The sequence below is a fragment of the Staurois parvus genome, unplaced genomic scaffold (assembly GCF_062004578.1).
Source record: "Staurois parvus isolate SC_StPar_1 unplaced genomic scaffold, SC_StPar_1.0 ptg000081l, whole genome shotgun sequence".
Taxonomy (NCBI): domain Eukaryota; kingdom Metazoa; phylum Chordata; class Amphibia; order Anura; family Ranidae; genus Staurois; species Staurois parvus.
In genome coordinates, this window is record NW_028317877.1 from 6,895,117 (window position 1) to 6,912,163 (window position 17,047).

The following is a 17,047-nucleotide window of genomic DNA, read 5'->3' on the forward strand; positions in this document are numbered from 1 at the left end:
GATATGGGGATGTTTCTTTGCTAGATATGGAGCTGTCTCTTTGCTGTATTTAGGCCTGTCTCTTTGCTGGATAAGGGCCTGTCTCTTTGCTGGATAAGGGCCTGTCTCTTTGCTGGATAAGGGCCTGTCTCTTTGCTGGATAAGGGCCTGTCTCTTTGCTGGATATGGGGCTGTCTATTGCTTGAAATGGGGACGTCTCTTACTGGTTATGGGGATGTCTCTTTGCTTGATATGGGTCTGTCTATTTGCTGGATTTGGGGCTGACTCATTTCTAGATATGGGGAATGTCTCTTGCTGGATATGGGGCTGTCTCTTGCTGAGTATGGGCCTGTTGAAATTGTCTGGAAGTGCCACTGAGGTTACTTTGGTAAGCATCGAATATTTCTAACAATTTGTACATTTTACTATATTGCTTTTTATTAACAAAATCCAAGCTCCCCAAATTATACTTGGTTACTTCTAAAGGGGTGGTGCTATAAGCTGTGTTGGGGTGGAGACAAGGGGCGGTCCTGGGGTGGTTCTAAGGGTGGGTAAGGAGCAGAGACAGGAGTGGCCTAGGGGAGGGGGTGAGTTCCTGCCCTGTGTGTATGTATATATATGTGTGTGTATGTATATATATATATATATATATATATATATATATATAAAATCTTTGCCTCAGAAACTTTTTCCAATATATGTCTATGCCAGTGACCAAACTGTGGCCCGCGGACCAGATGCGGCCCTTTGCTTGCCTTTATCTGGCCCTTAAGGCACTATTCCTGCCACTGGAACAAGGCACTGTTCAGCCCTCACTGACACCAACAGTGGTGCACTATTGCTCCCACTGACACAAGCAATGGGGCACTATTCCTTTCACTAACACCAGCAATGGGGCACTATTCCTCTCACTGACACCAGCAATGGGGCACTATTCCACCCATTCCTGGTACCAACAACATGACACTGTTTAATCACAAGACATTTTCTTCTCTCACTGGCCACAGTCCAGCCCCCCAAAGTCTGAAGGACAGTAAACTGGTTTTTGTTTTGAAACAGAAAACAAGCAGAGGACACATCAGCCCAATGCATTATCCTTAAAATTAATGGTGGCACCATCGGATTACAAAACACACAAAATTTCTGATTTTCTAAAGAAAATTTGTTCGAAATTCGACAGATATATGGCCTACATTAGTGAGAGGAGATCTCCTGAATGGGACACAGATGGCAAAGAAAAAAAGGATTTTTTACCATCTACTCTATCTACTACTCTGTCTGCAATGGTGAAAAAAGGTTTGGGCTTTAAATATATTTAAAGGGCAGTCAAAAGGAAATTTCTAGTATTGCTAGAATGTCTGTCATAGCACACAGAATCTGGTGCAGCTGTGCATTGTAACCAATCGGCTTCAAACTTCAGCTTGTTTAATTAAGCTTTGACAATAAATATTCGAAGCTGATTAGTTACTATGCACAGCTGCACCAGTTTTAGTAAATCCCTCCCCCCCATAATGTCCATAAACAATGACTGCTTTATATGAAATAACCAAAATGGATCTCAATGCACCAGATTTGATCAACCTGGCTGAAAAAAGGTGGCTGATTTAACATGGTTTTTTTGGCACAGAGATAATTCCATAGTGGTCTTTGAAATACAGCTTAAACTGAAAATGCAGATGTCACTTTTGACAATTCTAAAACTAGCTAACTGCATATAAAAGGTTCACAAAGAAGTGAATATTACTAAATAGTAAAATAAAATATGTTGTCTGAGCATGGCTACTGATATTAAAGACAGGATCACACATCAGTGGCAACAGCAATAAAAATTATATCAATAATCATCGTTACATACACTCACTGGCCACTTTATTAGGTACACCTAGCAAGTACCAGGTTGTATCCCCTTTTACCTTCAGAACTGCCTTAATTCTTCGTGGCGTAGATTCAAGGTGTTGGAAACATTCAAGAGATTTTGGTCCATATTGACATGATAGTATGCCTTTTTTATCATCTTAAACCAGTATGCTCATTCTCCTCTGACCTCTGACATCAACAAGGCATTTTCGTCCACACAACTGCAGCTCACTGGATATTTTCTCTTTTTCGGACCATTCTCTGTAAATTCTAGAGATGGTTGTACATGAAAATCCCAGTAGATCAGTGGTTTTTGAAATATTTAGACCAGCCCGTTTGGCACCAACAACCATGCCACGTTCAATGTCACTTAAATCCCCTTTCTTCCCCATTCTGATGCTTGGTTTGAACTTCAGCAAGTTGTCTTCACCATGTCTAGATGCATAAATGCATTGAGTTGCTACCATGTGATTGGCTGATTAGCAATTGGTGTTACCAAGCATTGAACAGGTGTACCTAATAAAGTGGCCGGTGAGTGTAGTTAGGTTGAAAGAATTAATATGTCCAGCAAGTAAAAAAGCCCTGCATCCTCTGAACCTGATCCAGAGGAAGGTAAGAAAAAACTTTATAAAATACGGTCCAATTTGCTTAGGGAACAGGGAATTATGAACATTTCGTAATATATACCTACCTTCCCTATAGGCCAGTCCATCTGGATGAACAAAACTTACATAGATATGAGTAAGACTGTTATGTTCATCAATCTGAGCAGCAACAGCAAATCCTGCAAATAGAAAATATGGATGTTGAGAAAAAGTCATGTCCTTATGTATGTTACATGAACTTTCGTATTGTAAGCTCAAATTCTACAAATGATCCAGTTGCTTTCATGAAGGAGGAGATTAATTGCCTGATTGCCCCCCATCATTGCCTATAAAAGCCAACACCAGGCTATGTCTTTTATCTATTGCCCTATTACTTTTTTACTATTATTCTGCAGCAGTAAAAAAATGCATTTCTTGGGTAACCCCAACGTGTGTTTTTGTGCAAAGCTAGCCAGAAACCCTCATTAACATTCCCATTGAACACCTCAAATCTGTCATTTGAGTTGTACGGCCAACTCACCTTTAAACAGATTTTTTGTGCTTTCTAGTGGAAAAAAAATATGTTGCCATTTTATACAGAAACATGTATCAGCTATCTGTCAACCAAAGGCTTATTTTCTCCTTTTGTTGAAACCTAATATTGTATAAAGAATGTCATCTACTACATACTAGGAACAATTTGTAATTTTATCTGGATCTGTAACCTCTTGCATGAATTTAAAAGATGTAATGTATACCAGGCCTTGAAATTTCCACTCGCCTGCTCGCATTGGTGAGTGGAAATAAGGTGGGGGCGAGTGTGTCCCCCAGGGCCATCTTACCGAGCAGGCTCGGAACTCGGGGTCCGGCTTTGTCACTCGCACTGTGAGCCATCAGACTAGTAAATAGTTGAGCAAAGTGAAAGCAAAGGAAGGGGGAGTGCATGCTGTGCTCTCTGCTCCCCCCTAGAGTGCAATACCCAGCTCTGTGAGTAAAGGTAACGAAGCACTGCAACTTTTTATAGGGCTGTGTGTGTCTGTGTGTGTATGTACACGTGTCTGTGTGTGTATATGTCTGTGTGTGTGTATGTATGTACATGTGTGTGTGTGTGTGTGTGTGTGTGTATGTACATGTATCTGTGTGTATGTATCTGTGTGTGTATGTACATGTATCTTTGTGTATGTATATGTTTGTGTGTGTGTATGTACATGTATGTGTGTGTGTGTGTGTATGTACAGTTGCAAGAAAAAGTATGTGAACCCCTTGGGATTACGTGGAGTTTTGCATGAATTGGGCATAAAATGTGCTCTGAACGTCATCTAAGTCACAACAATAGAAGAACACAGTCTGCTGAACATAATACTGCACAAACATTAGATGTTGCCATGGTTTAATTGCACATAACATGTAAACATTCACAGTGCAGGGAGGAAAAAGTATGTGAGGCCCTAGCTTAATGACTTCTCCCAGAGCTAATTGGAGCCAGGAGTGAGCCAACCTTGACGCCAATCCGTGTGATGATCTTGGATGTGTTTCTGACAGCTGTCCTGCCTTTAAAAAACACACACCTGTTTTGGGTTTACTGGTTTCAAGAAGCACTGTCTGATGTGAACCATGCCTCGCAGAAAAGAGCTCTCAGAAGACCTACGATCAAGAATTGTTGACTTGCATGAAGCTGGAAAGGGTTACAAAAGTATCTCCAAAAGCCTTGATGTTCATGTGTCCACGGTAAGACAGACTGTCTACAAATGGAGAAAGTTTAGCACTGTTGCTACTCTCCCTAGGCATGGTCGTCCTGTAAAAATGACTGCAAGAGCACAGCGCAGAATGCTGCATGAGGTAAAGAAGAATCCCAGAGTGTCAGCTAAAGACCTACAGAAATCTCTGGCACATGCTAACATTTTTGTTGACACATCTACAATAAGGAAAACATTAAACAAGAATGGAGTACATGGGAGGACACCACGGAGGAAGCCATTGCTGTCCAAAAAGAATATTGCAGCACGTTTGAAGTTTGCAAAAGAGCACCTGGATGTTCCACAGCACTACTGGCAAAATATACTGTGGACAGATGAAACCAAGATTGAGTTCTTTGGGAAGAACACACAACACTATGTGTGGAGAAAAAAAGGCACAGCACACCAACATCAAAACCTCATCCCCACTGTAAAACATGGCGGAGGGAGCATCATGGTTTGGGGCTGCTTTGCTGCCTCAGAGCCTGGACGGATTGTTGTCATTGATGGGAAAATTAATTCCAGAGTTTATCAAGACATTTTGCAGGAAAACGTACGACCATCTGTCTGCCAACTGAAGCTCCGCAGAGGATGGGTGATGCAACAGGACAATGACCCAAAGCATACAAGTAATTCAACAAAACAATGGCTGCAACAGCACAGAATACGCCTTCTGGAGTGGCCCAGTCAGAGTCCTGACCTCAACCCGATTGAAATGCTGTGGCATGACCTTAAGAGAGCGATTCACACCAGACATCCCAAGAATATCGCTACACTGAAGCAGTTTTGTGAAGAGGAGTGGTCCAAAATTACTCCAGATCATTGTGCAGGTCTGATCTGCAACTACAGGATACGATTGGTTGAGGTTATTGCTGCCAAAGGAGGGTCAACCAGTTATTAAGTCCAAAGGTTCACATACTTTTTCCTCCCTGCACTGTGAATGTTTACATGTTATGTGCAATTAAACCATGGCAACATCTAATGTTTGTGTAGTATTATGTTCAGCAGACTGTGTTCTTCTATTGTTGTAACATAGATGACGTTCAGAGCACATTTTATGCCCAATTCATGCAAAACTCTACGTAATCCCAAGGGGTTCACATACTTTTTCTTGCAACTGTATGTGTGTGTGTATATATGTACACGTGTCTGCGTGTATGTACATGTATCTGTGTACGTGTGTTTATATATGTACATGTATCTGTGTGTGTACATGTGTCTGTGTGTATGTATGTACATGTATCTGTGTATGTACATGTATCTGAGTACGTGTGTGTGTATATGTGTCTGTGTGTATGTACATGTATCTGTGTATACAAGTGTGTGTGTGTATATATGTACGTGTGTCTGTGTGTGTGTATGTACACGTGTCTGTGTGTAAACATACATGTATGGGTGGTTTGACAGGTTCAGGATGATATGGGTATTATGGGTGCTAGAGTATGGGGCATTTGAGGTATTGATGGGTTGGATAGAAGGTAGGATATGCTTGATAAAGTTATGGTTTGGGGAGTGAAAGATTATGGGGGGTTATGGTTGTATGCGGTGCATGGTCTAAGTATGATGGAGTGTTTAGGGGGACATTGGAGGCCCTGATGTGGGTAACATTTAACAGTGTCATTTCATGAGATAATTTACAAGGGCATGTTTAGGGGCGGAATTAGGGGTGTAGCAGGGTAGGGGTTGGGTGGGGCAACTAGTGGTGAGTAACTCTTAGGGCCTGGCTAGTAGCTCAGGACTTTAAATTTTGAGCCCTGATGTATACAATTGACTGTTATTTGGAAGTGATTGACCTGTGAACATGCACAGACCAGTAACTAGCAGATGTGCGTGTTTCTGCTAGCTTCAAACCACCTCTGAAACCTGTGTGGCAACAACCATAGTTCAAGTGTTATGGTGTTTCGGGCTCAAACTGTCTGCCACCAACCAATAAAATAAATTGAATGCCTGACTAAGGCCCCTTTCACACGGGTGTTCCGTATGTCCATTTTTCATCTGTCCGTTTATGGATCAAAAACTGACACCCATGTATTTCTATGGACTAGCGGATGTAAACTGATGATCATCTGTTTACATCCATTAATGTCCGCATCCGATAACCGCTTCCCCACCGCCCTATAGCAGATATACTGCTACAGGGTGGCAGGGGTGTGCAAAATCACATATATATATACGTGATTTTGCATTTTCAGGTAGGGGCGTACACACCCTACCCGAGCCGCCATTCGAGGCCGCGACTGTCAATCACCGGGTCTCGGCCGGTAATTACCCGCCAGCGCCCAGTGATTACCGAGCATCTCCGACAGGGAGGAAGACTGTTTTGTTTACAATAGCCTTCCTCCCTGCTGGCTTGGGCACACTGCTTTGGATGGCACAGCCATCCAAAGCAGTGTGCTTACAGTGAAGCACACCCCCCCGCCCTATAGTAAAACACTCCCTACCCATAGTTAACCCTTTCCTGCCCAGTGCCATTAGTACAGTGTCAGTGCTTTTTTTTAGACTGATCACTGTATTAGTGTCACTGGGGATGTCAGTGACACCAAGTCAGTTCCCCCCCAGTGTCAGAATGTCCGCCACAGTCCCGCAGTCCCGCTAAAAGTTGCTGATCGCCGCCACTACCAGTAGAAAAAAAAATCCCTGTATCTATACCACCATTTGTAAATGCTATAACTTTCACGTAAACCAAATAATTTACACGTATTGAGATTTTTGTAGCAAAGACATGTCGTAGAATACATGTTGACGTAAATTTATGAGGAACTTTGATTTTTTTAATTTTTTACTGAACATGTTTAACAGCAAAAAGTCCAAAATATGTTTTTTTTCAATTGTCAGACTTTTTTTTATAGCCCAAAAAATAAAAACCGCACAGGAGATCAAATACCACCAAAAGAAAGCTGAATTTGTGGGGGAAAAAAAGGATGTAAATTTCATTTGGGTTCAGCGTTGCATGACCGCACAATTGTTCGTTAAAGTAATGCAGCTCCGTAACGCAAAAAATGGCCTGGTCAGGAAGGAGGTAAATCCTCAGGAGGGTAAAGTGGTTAACATCCGTTTTTTGAACATAAGAAAACCCTATATTTCTTCAGTAAAAAAGCAAAAAAACAGAATGGATGGTAAACGGATGTAAACGGATGAAAAACAAATGTAAACTGATGAAAAACGGATGTAAACTGATGAAAAACTGGTGTGAACTGATGGAAAACTGAGGTGAACTGATCTGTTTTTTCTTGGGAAAAAACGTGACTGAACTGATGAATAAAATGGATCGCCCCTGTGAAAGAACCCTAAACATTAAATTGAAAATACCGATAAACAAAAAAGGAAAACACCTTGTACAGAATAAATCTCCAGCAAACTTCTGTAATATCAGGTTACACGTTGAATAAAAACATCTTGTTTTAACTTTTTTTTTTACCTCATTTCATTCCAAAAATGTATTAAATTGTTTTTTAGTTTAGTCAATGTATTTTTCTGAAATCTGCCTCTGTTTTAAACTGCTGAAAATATGCTTACAGTGATATTACCTTCCCTCTGAAGCTCATGGTCAGAAGGGGGTATCTAATATCTAGCAATAACGGAGTCTAAAAAGTAGGGTCACCATACCAAGGTGTTAAAGTCCAAAAAATGACTTAATTCCCAATGTATAGTTAGTGCTATAGCCAACATGTTTCGCGGACCACGAGTTGTCCACTTCATATGGGCTACAACATGATGTGAAAATAAATAGTGATTAAAATAGAATATATAATTTAAACATGTCTGAACATTACTTTACATGTATTCTATTGTAATGTACAAAGTACATTCTATTGTAACATTGTTACATTCTATTGTAACGTACAAAGCTGTCCATCATACTGCCCCAAATTACATCACCGACCTAATATCCAAGTACCACCCAACATGCACACTCCGCTCCTCACTAGACCTCCTTCTCTCTAGTTCCCTGGTCTCCTCCTCCCATGCACACCTCCAGCATTTCTCCAGGGCGTCACCCATCCTCTGGAACTCCCTACCCCAATCCATCAGACTATCACCTACTCTCCTCTCCTTTAGGCGCACCCTAAAAACCCACCTCTTCAGGGAAGCCAACCCCACCCTCTGCTAATTGCCGACCTCCTCCACTCTTCCTACCACCCACAGCTATCTCCTCCTGTACCACTATCCCCTCCCTCCTAGATTGTAAGCTCCAAGGAGCAGGGCCCTCGAACCCCTCGTGTATCACATTGTATTGTTATTGTAGTGTCGCATGTTCTGTCTCCCTTTCGTAATGTACAGCGTTGAGCAAACTGTTGGCGCTTTATAAATACTGTATAATAATATGATTTTCTATTTTTACATCATGTTGTAGCCCTGATGAAGAGGGCAATGTGAGGTCCCCGAAATGCATTTGGACTCTTAACATCCTGGTGAGGTGTTCAGATTTTTAGACTCCATTATTGCTTTCATAGTCCAAAGTACTGTTTTTAGTACCTTGGTTCATTAGAGCAGCCCACTTGGTACCTAGATGTCTCAATGGGACACCACCAGAATATTTTTACTATATATGTCAAATATATCTATCAAGGCTCCAGCTCCAGCAATCTACCACTTTAAGAAGGAGGTATCTAGTCAGCCATAAGGAACTGACCAAATATAAAGTAGGCTATACCAATATGGTTATGTTCCTTAGTAGTCAAATTGGAATTACAGACAGGTTAAATATCCTTCTACGAAAAAATTGTGCCTCTTCTATTTCGTCTCCCCAACAGTCCAGTTAGAAAAGGCTCACTTTATTTTAACAAAATGTGTAATGTTGTCAGGGATGGCTGAACCTTTGTGGGTCTGTACTATTGTGATAGACAATTATGAGGCATTGTATGTAACAGAGAGGCATTCAACACTGTGCGTGATACAAAAGTAAAAGGCACTGGTATATTAGAAAAGTAGAAGCAATAATTAAATTACTGAAGTAGAGGGCACTCTGTGTAATACAGAGGTATAAAGCACTAAAAGATATTACACACTGGATATAACAGAGGCATTGAGCACAATGAAGAAAGTAGGAAGTGCTCCATTTAACGGCAATAAAATGCTCTGTGTGTAATGGAAAGGTGTGAGAAGCTGCATGGTATGAGATAAGAGGTACTACATGTAACAGAGGTGTATGAAGACTTCTTATTTGTTGCATACTGTAGTTATTCTTTTAACAAATATTTTATTAAGCATGTTAAAAGAAATATACATACCATAACAAATTGTATGATACAAAGCGACAACAAACAATAAAGGACAGGGAAACATCACACAACAAACACAGAGATACACATACAAGACCCACGCTGGGGTCCAGATAATACTATGGAAGGCAAAGGGCCGCAAGGCCTGCAACCCCTTTCAGAAATATAAACGCTACATACAAGAAGGCAACAAAAAGAAAACACATAGAGAGCTACGCTCTCATGAGGCATTGTTGTCACTGAGAATCATAGACCTTTAAGAAGACAATAATAACTGATAGACAATCGGTCTAACATAAACATACCATATGAAACAGGAGAGAAAGAAAAAAAAGAATCAAATAGAGAAAACAGGAAAACAAAAGAGAGAGAAAGAACAGAGAGAAAAAAAGACAGGCCAGCAAAGAAGAGGAGTTTGCCTAGGGGGGGAGAGCTGGGAGACACGATCCCCGCAAAGGGGAGTGGAGCGGCAAAACCCAACACATCATAGATTAGTAAATTTTGTGGTAAAACAAGAAACCGTCTGGTAATCCACCCACGGTTGCCAAACAGAGAGAAACTTATCATGTTTATGCTCTAATACCGCCGTCAATTTTTTGTTGATAAAGAAACCTTGTATTCTGGACCTGACCTCCTCAAACTGTAGAGTAGGGGATTTTGTTGCATAGTTATTCAACAGTAAGTGCACACTTTATTGATATCGTGGAACTGGGTATGAGCTGTACGTGCTGGGGGAAGACATTACTGATGGCATAGATTCTGGGACTGTGTTGTATGAATGCGTCAGTCCACATCTTACAGGTAACATAGATACAGAGGAGTGAGCTGTGTATACTAAATTAAAGATGACACTGGTAACATATATACTAGGGAATGTAGATTTCCCGGTGTTACTTTCTCACATATTTAAATGGAATTCCTTTTTAAGCACAGTAACAACACATAAAAAGTCCTTTTTAATCAAATATGGTCTGTTTATACATCCCAAATAAGTGACTTACCAAAATCCGTTATACTTCCAGTCTTTAAAAGGTGTATATTGTAAACGCCCAAAGGAAATATTTCTAGTTCATCATACACCTGGAATATAAGTACAAAACAAAACATTCAATCATATTGACTCTGTCGGAAAGTTGAATTTAAAAATGACCGAAGACTAAAATAATTATCTGGAACTTTTTAATACTTTTTTTGGTCCATGATGATGCTAAATAATGGGAAAATCTGTCTTAACCATTTTAAGACCAATTTTGCTTTTCAGTACTGCAACAATTAAAGTAGAATTCCAGCTTTAGTACCTTTTTTAAATAGATAGTTTGGGCTAAGCAGGTACTCAAACTTTTAATTTCGATCTCACTGGCCGTTTTATTACTGCTGTTAAGGAGGCCATAGAGTGAGAGTCAGAGAGCCAACTACCCCAAAATGTACACCTATATTTTCAACATTTAAAGAAAGAGGATCCTTTTTTTCCCATAATGACAAAGATTAAAGAGCTCATAGAAGAAGAATGGGAGAGACCTGATAGGAAAGCCAATATACAAAATATATTCTATAAGCTTTATCCAATGAAAGTGGCTGATGCAACTTTATAGAATACACCTCCAGGTGTGGATGTGGCTCTCCAATGTCTAGCTCTGCACATGTCTCTACCTTTTAGATAACTCAGTTACTTTTAAAGATCCTATGGATCAAAGAGTGGAATTGAGAGCCTATACAGTGACGGGATTTGATTGTCACCCAGCAACAGCATTAATTTAGGTGTCTAAAGCATTAAAATAATGGGTTACAAATGTAGAGACAGCTTTGAATTCAAAAGCGGAACCTGCAAGAATTATCACGGCTCTTGAGGAGTTGAACTTGGTGGCTGACTTTATAGCAGTGGCTTCAATAGACCTAGTACAAATGCTGGCAAGTCTAACGATGCAGTCGCACCCAAAAGGGCTTTGTGGTTGCACTACTGGTTGGCGGATGAAGTTTTGAAAGAAGCCCTCTGTAACATTCCCTATAATAGGAAGTTATTTGGCAAAATGTTATACAGTACAATTAAGTGAGCGATAGGAGAAAAGTCCAAACTTTTGCCGCAGCCAAATAAAAAGAAGCAACAATCTTTTTACTCAAGTCAGTCAAACTTCAAGAGGTTTCAGGTGAGCAAGTCTTGTATGCCAAGCTGCAAATTTAACAGATCACAGTGGAGGGGACTCAAAGCTTCTTCTTAGGTGAAGTCAAAGCAGTCAAGGCATTGCAGGCCGCTAGGACAGTCAAAAGGTCTTTCTGAAGGTGCACCTGCCCAGTCTCTTCTGGTGGAGGCCAGGCTAACCTCCTTCTGGAGGTTTTAGGCAAACAACATCGAAGACTGGAGAGTCCGGAATTCCAATGTCGATCCTTGAGTCATTCAGACAGAGTGGCCAACAGATCTCAAGAAGGAAAAAATTCTTCCAAGATTACGTAGAATTGTATCACAAGAATTGTTTGTATCACAAGAATTGTATCACAGCAAAGCCATAGTGCCTGTGTTGTCAGAAGAACAGAATCAGGGGTTTACTCCCAAATTTTTTTACCACCCAAGGCATTGGAGGAGCCTTCTGGCCCATCTTGGATTTGAAGACGATGAATGAGTACATAGACATAAAAGGTTCAACATGGAGTCCTTGCAGACAGCCATAGTGATAATTTAACAGGGAGACTGGTTAGTGTCCATCAATCTGGCTGATGCATACCTCCATGTACCGATCAGGGCGGAGCACCAGAGATATCTTCAGGTTTGCAGTGGTTGGGCGTAACTACCAGTTCATGTGTCTGGCATTTGGAATCTGAACAGCCTGGTAATCTTTTCAAAGATCTTGGTGGCAGTTTGTAGCAGTAATTCAACTTTCAGAAATAAGGCTCTACCACTACTTAAACAACATTCTGATTGTTGCATGTCCAAGCCAGGAGCTGGGGAAGCATAGCAACTTTATTCTGGAAGCACAAACCAAGTTCAACTGGCTATTAAACAAACAAAAAACTTAGTTAACCCCTTCTCAATTGATGGCGTATCTATGAGTAGTATTCAAAACCCAGAAGGATCAAGTGTGTTTGCCAAGCTGCAAGATTTCCAGAATAGATATTTACAAGCATAGGGTTATGGAGACATCATTTAGGTCAGTGAGGGACTGCATGGTCCTTATCGGGATGTTTACAGTGGCCATTTCAGTGGTGCCCTAGGCCAGGTGGCAAATGAGTGCCTTTTTAGTTTGCCTTCCTCAGTCAAGTGAACAGGCTCTCTCTGGATCTGAAGATTTTTGTGCCTGCACAAATTTGGCAAGATCTAGACTGGTGGATGTCACCAGTGTGCCTATCTCTGGATAATTCTGAAGTCAGATACCAGTCTCTGGGGTTGGGGGGCCTACTGTTTTGTAGAGACAGATACAGAGCCATTGGACAAAAATATAAAAAAAACTCTATAGCGCAAATGGAGAAAGAGTGATTAAGTCCCAAGCAAGAAGCCATAGTCTCTGTATGGTACATCCAGCTGTGTTAATCCACTTATATAATGGCTGCAGCTCTTCTAACAGGGTATTGGATATCTCTGTGCAGTAAAACAATAAACAAACAGAAAGAGCCGCTATCTAAGTGTATCAATTTAATTAAAAACAAGTAAAGGATTCAAATAAACTCAAGGATGCGAGTAAATGGGCATATTATCAGTCCTTATTCTCTGTCAAGCCTCGGTGGACAATGGGTGGATAGATGGATAAGATGTATCCTTAAAACAGCTCTGCAGGATAGGTGTATTAGAGCTGGACTCTGTCAGAATGCATATTAGGTCCGTAGGACAGGCTGCGTCTTCCTCCAGCAGAAAATATAGCTGCGCTGGAACACAAGTCAGCACTAGGACCGGAATCAGAAGTGACGTTGGGACTTATTGACGGCAAAGCGTGATGGGTGGTAACATGTTTCGGATCCCACAATCGCTCCTTTGTCAAACCATAAGATGGAAAGGGAGGAAAGGATACCTATTTATTAGGCACTGAAGGAGGAAGGGGAGGGGAAATGTTGCACACTTGGAATTCTATTGATAGTATAGTATACTTAACTATCAATCATATTCCATTTGTGCAACATTTCCCCTGCCCATGCTCATTTACTCTCATTCTTGTGAGTGTATTTTAACCCTTTCCTTTACTTGTTTTTAATTAAATTGATACACTTAGATGGTGGCGCCTTCTGTTTATTTATTGCTACAGAGCCATTGGAACCTGGAAGAATGCAGGCACCCCAATTATCTGGCGTTGAAGACAGCTTTTCTAGCATTGCAAGCCTTTTAGGACCTTCTCCAGGGGGAACTGAGGGAAGTTGATTTTCAACAACAAAACAGCAAGAGCCTACATTGCCCATCAAGGGGGCACCAAAAGTTTTCCCCTGTTACAACTCACAACATAAATTTTTGCTGGGTGGAAAGCCACTTAGAGGCATTAGCAGTGGTCTACGTGCCAGGAAAGCAAAATCAGTTATGCATAATATTTTCCAAAAACTAGTGGGCTCTCGAAAGGAAATACCTCAAACAATATTTGCCCTATGTTCACTCTACCTGGTAGAGGGTCCTATCTCAAAGAGTCAAAGCAGCATTCTAAGTTTTAATCTTAGACTAGAACCGCCCATGTTGTGGAAAGCAGGAAGGGTTCTGTAATTTACCAAAAGACAGCTTGGCAAGACTGACATGATTTGTCCTTTAAAACTGGGGTTTTACAGTATATCTGTGTTGTTGCTTTACACACATTTTTTTTACTACACACACATTTTTTTTAAATAAATGTATTTACATTATATTCTTACAATCACATTTAGAAATATTTATTAATATAAATCTCTACGACCGACAATATATGTTAAACATACATTGTCCACAAAAATAAATGCACTTTTGGTGCACTTATCCTTCAGGACCCCTCTCCCCAAGTAAAACATTTTATTAATAACATATTCATAACTAAACTGAAGTGCTATGGCAATCTTTACTATGCAGTCTGATCAGCTCCAAATTTAGGATCGGTAACAGAAACTGAATCGTTTAGTCACCAAGGTAGCAATAATTGATCAGAAATTCTAGTCAATACAATGACATTGCTGTAACATTCTTTTTATTTTATAAAATTTTTCCATTCATCAAAGAATCATGCATTTTCATAAATTATAGTTTTGCACACTTCCTTCATTCTAGCCGTCTAGTGTTTTAAGATATTTAGCAAAAATTTTAGCTTAACATAGCCCTAAACAACATTACATCTGCCCTGCCATGCTTGACAGAAGGCATCAAGCATTCCTTCAGCATCATTTCATTTGCTTTGTGACTTGCATATGTTCCCTTGCTTGATCCAAACACCCACATATGAACACCCACCATCAATCTATAAAATTCCTTTCTAGGTGTCCACTGTATGGTGTCCACATTCTATTGCCCTTTTACTTTTTAAAAAGCAGTTTCAAGTATGCTTTTTTTTTAACACTCTGCCACTAAGGCCAGCCAGCAATTTTATTTTCACTCTTGTAAATGATATTAGTGTTTGGTGTGCACTCTTTATGGAACCAGCTAACCATAGCTCTGTTTTACAAACTGCACGTTGTAGAGTGTTAATACTCCAGCACAGTTGTTCCTCTGAACATTTTGGTCAATAATGAAAATGTAATATACTGCAGCTTAACAGTCCTTAGATATGGTGGCTGAATTTTTTTCTCTTTGGCTGTTTTTTTCACCTGGGGATCTTGCCAGTATAACACTTTCTGTCCTAGAGTGTAAACCCTCATACTGTTTCTATGGAAGAGCAGTCATAGGACTATAACAAAGGGGCAAGGGTTCTGTGGGTCACAGAGGTAACCTAAGCAAGGTTGGTAAGACTGCTTCAGATAACAATACAGATTTCACATGGTAGCACTAAATTGCTCTTAGGATCAACAGGTATTTTTTGCACTTGAGCAAGTATAACAAAATGTTTCATTTGTATGTTATATATAGCTGAACTCTGAGGAACTGAAAAAACTACTTTCAGTGGGGCCAGATGCCACCCTTTCCCCCTTCCATAGGGTACAAGAAAAAAGGATTTCTACTTACCTTACCCCTCATTCCCCTCACAGCTATAACTCACATACTATCTCTAGTGCTCTGGGTTGTGGACTTATCACCTATGAATTTGATATACTTTTATATACGTTGATAAAAAAATATCAATCCTTTCCAAAAACATAGATATTTCTTAGCAGCACCAGAATTTGAACACTAGTTTTATATACTGTAAATATACATACAGTGCTCACCATAAATGAGTACACCCCTTTTGAAAAGTAAGAAAAATGTCCAAACTTTTGACAAAACTGATTCTTATAGAACATTTGTTTAGGACATTACATGAAAGTAAGGTTAATAATATAACTTAGAATACCAAATCTTCAGTTTTACTCAAATTAGTTGACGCAAAAATGAATACACCCCACAGCAAAAACTACTACATCTAGTATTTTGTATGACCTCCATGATTTGTAAGGATATCACCAAGTCTTGGTTCATGGAATGAACAAGTTGGCGACATATTGCAACATCTATCATTTTCCATTCTTCAAGAACGACCTCTTTTTGGAGCTTGGATGCTGGCTGGAGAGTGATGCTCAACTTGTCTCTTCAGAATACTCCACAGGTGTTCAATTGGGTTCAGATCAGGAGACATACTTGGCCATTGAATCACTTTCACATTGTTCTTCTTCAGAAATGCAACATAACATTGGTCTTAGATGTGTGCTTTGGATCAATGTCATGTCGGAAAAGTGCACGACTACCAAGGCCTGCTAGAGAAGGTAGCATCTTCTCTTTCAATATAGAGCAGTACATCTGTGAATTCATGATACCATCAATGAAATGCAGCTCCTCGACACCAGCTGCACTTATGCAAGCCCCAAGAAGGACACTGCCACCACCATGTTGCACTGTAGGCACCATGCATTTTTCTTTGTGCTCCTCAACTTTGTGACACCATACAGTTTTGAAGCTATCAGTTCCAAAAACATTTATCTTGGTCTCAACACTCCAGAGTACAGAGTCCCAGTAGTCTTATTCTTTTTCCACATGGGCCCTGGCAAATTCTAGGCGGTCTTTTTTGTGCATGGGCTTTAGGAGAGGCTTCCTTCATGGATGATACCCATACATGCCATTCTTCTGCAGTGTACCCCGTATTGTGTCACGGGAAACAATCACCCCAGTTTCGCTTTCTACTTCTTTAGCTAACTGCAGTGAACTTGCATGGTGATTTTCTTCAACCCTTCTCATCAGAAGACACTCCTGTCAAGGTGTTAGCTTCTGTGGATGGCCTGGGCGTCTCTGTGACATGATTGCAGTTCCATCTTTGTTACATTTTTGTATCACTTTTGCTACAGTATTCTGACTGATAAGTAAAGCTTTGCTGATCTCCTTGTAGCCTTCACCTTTCTTTTGTAAAGAAAATATTTTCTTTCTCAGGACTTGAGACTTTTCTCTTCCATGTTGTGCCACTGCTGGCAGCATGAAATGGGAAGGGGTTTTCTTTGTTAAGTAACGTCCTTTTATAATCAGCTGACTCCTGGACACCTGTTTAATGAATAATTAGACTCATCTGTAGTTGAATTCTTGTTCATTAGGATTTTGTTGTCTAAAATTTAGCTTTAG

The 17,047-nt window shown here is 40.3% G+C and overlaps 1 protein-coding gene across 4 annotated transcripts in view; it reads right to left on the bottom strand.

Moving 5' to 3' along the window:
* Nucleotides 1–17,047, bottom strand: part of TIAM2 (TIAM Rac1 associated GEF 2) — a 386,278-nt gene that overhangs the window by 87,245 nt on the left and 281,986 nt on the right. For all 4 annotated transcript variants that reach the window (XM_089669764.1, XM_089669762.1, XM_089669765.1 and 1 more), the window contains 2 exons: nucleotides 10,380–10,458; nucleotides 2,528–2,620 (listed from right to left, as the gene is read on the bottom strand). In XM_089669764.1, coding sequence (XP_089525890.1) covers nucleotides 2,528–2,620; nucleotides 10,380–10,458 — 172 coding nt within the window. The remainder of the gene's footprint in view (nucleotides 1–2,527; nucleotides 2,621–10,379; nucleotides 10,459–17,047) is intronic.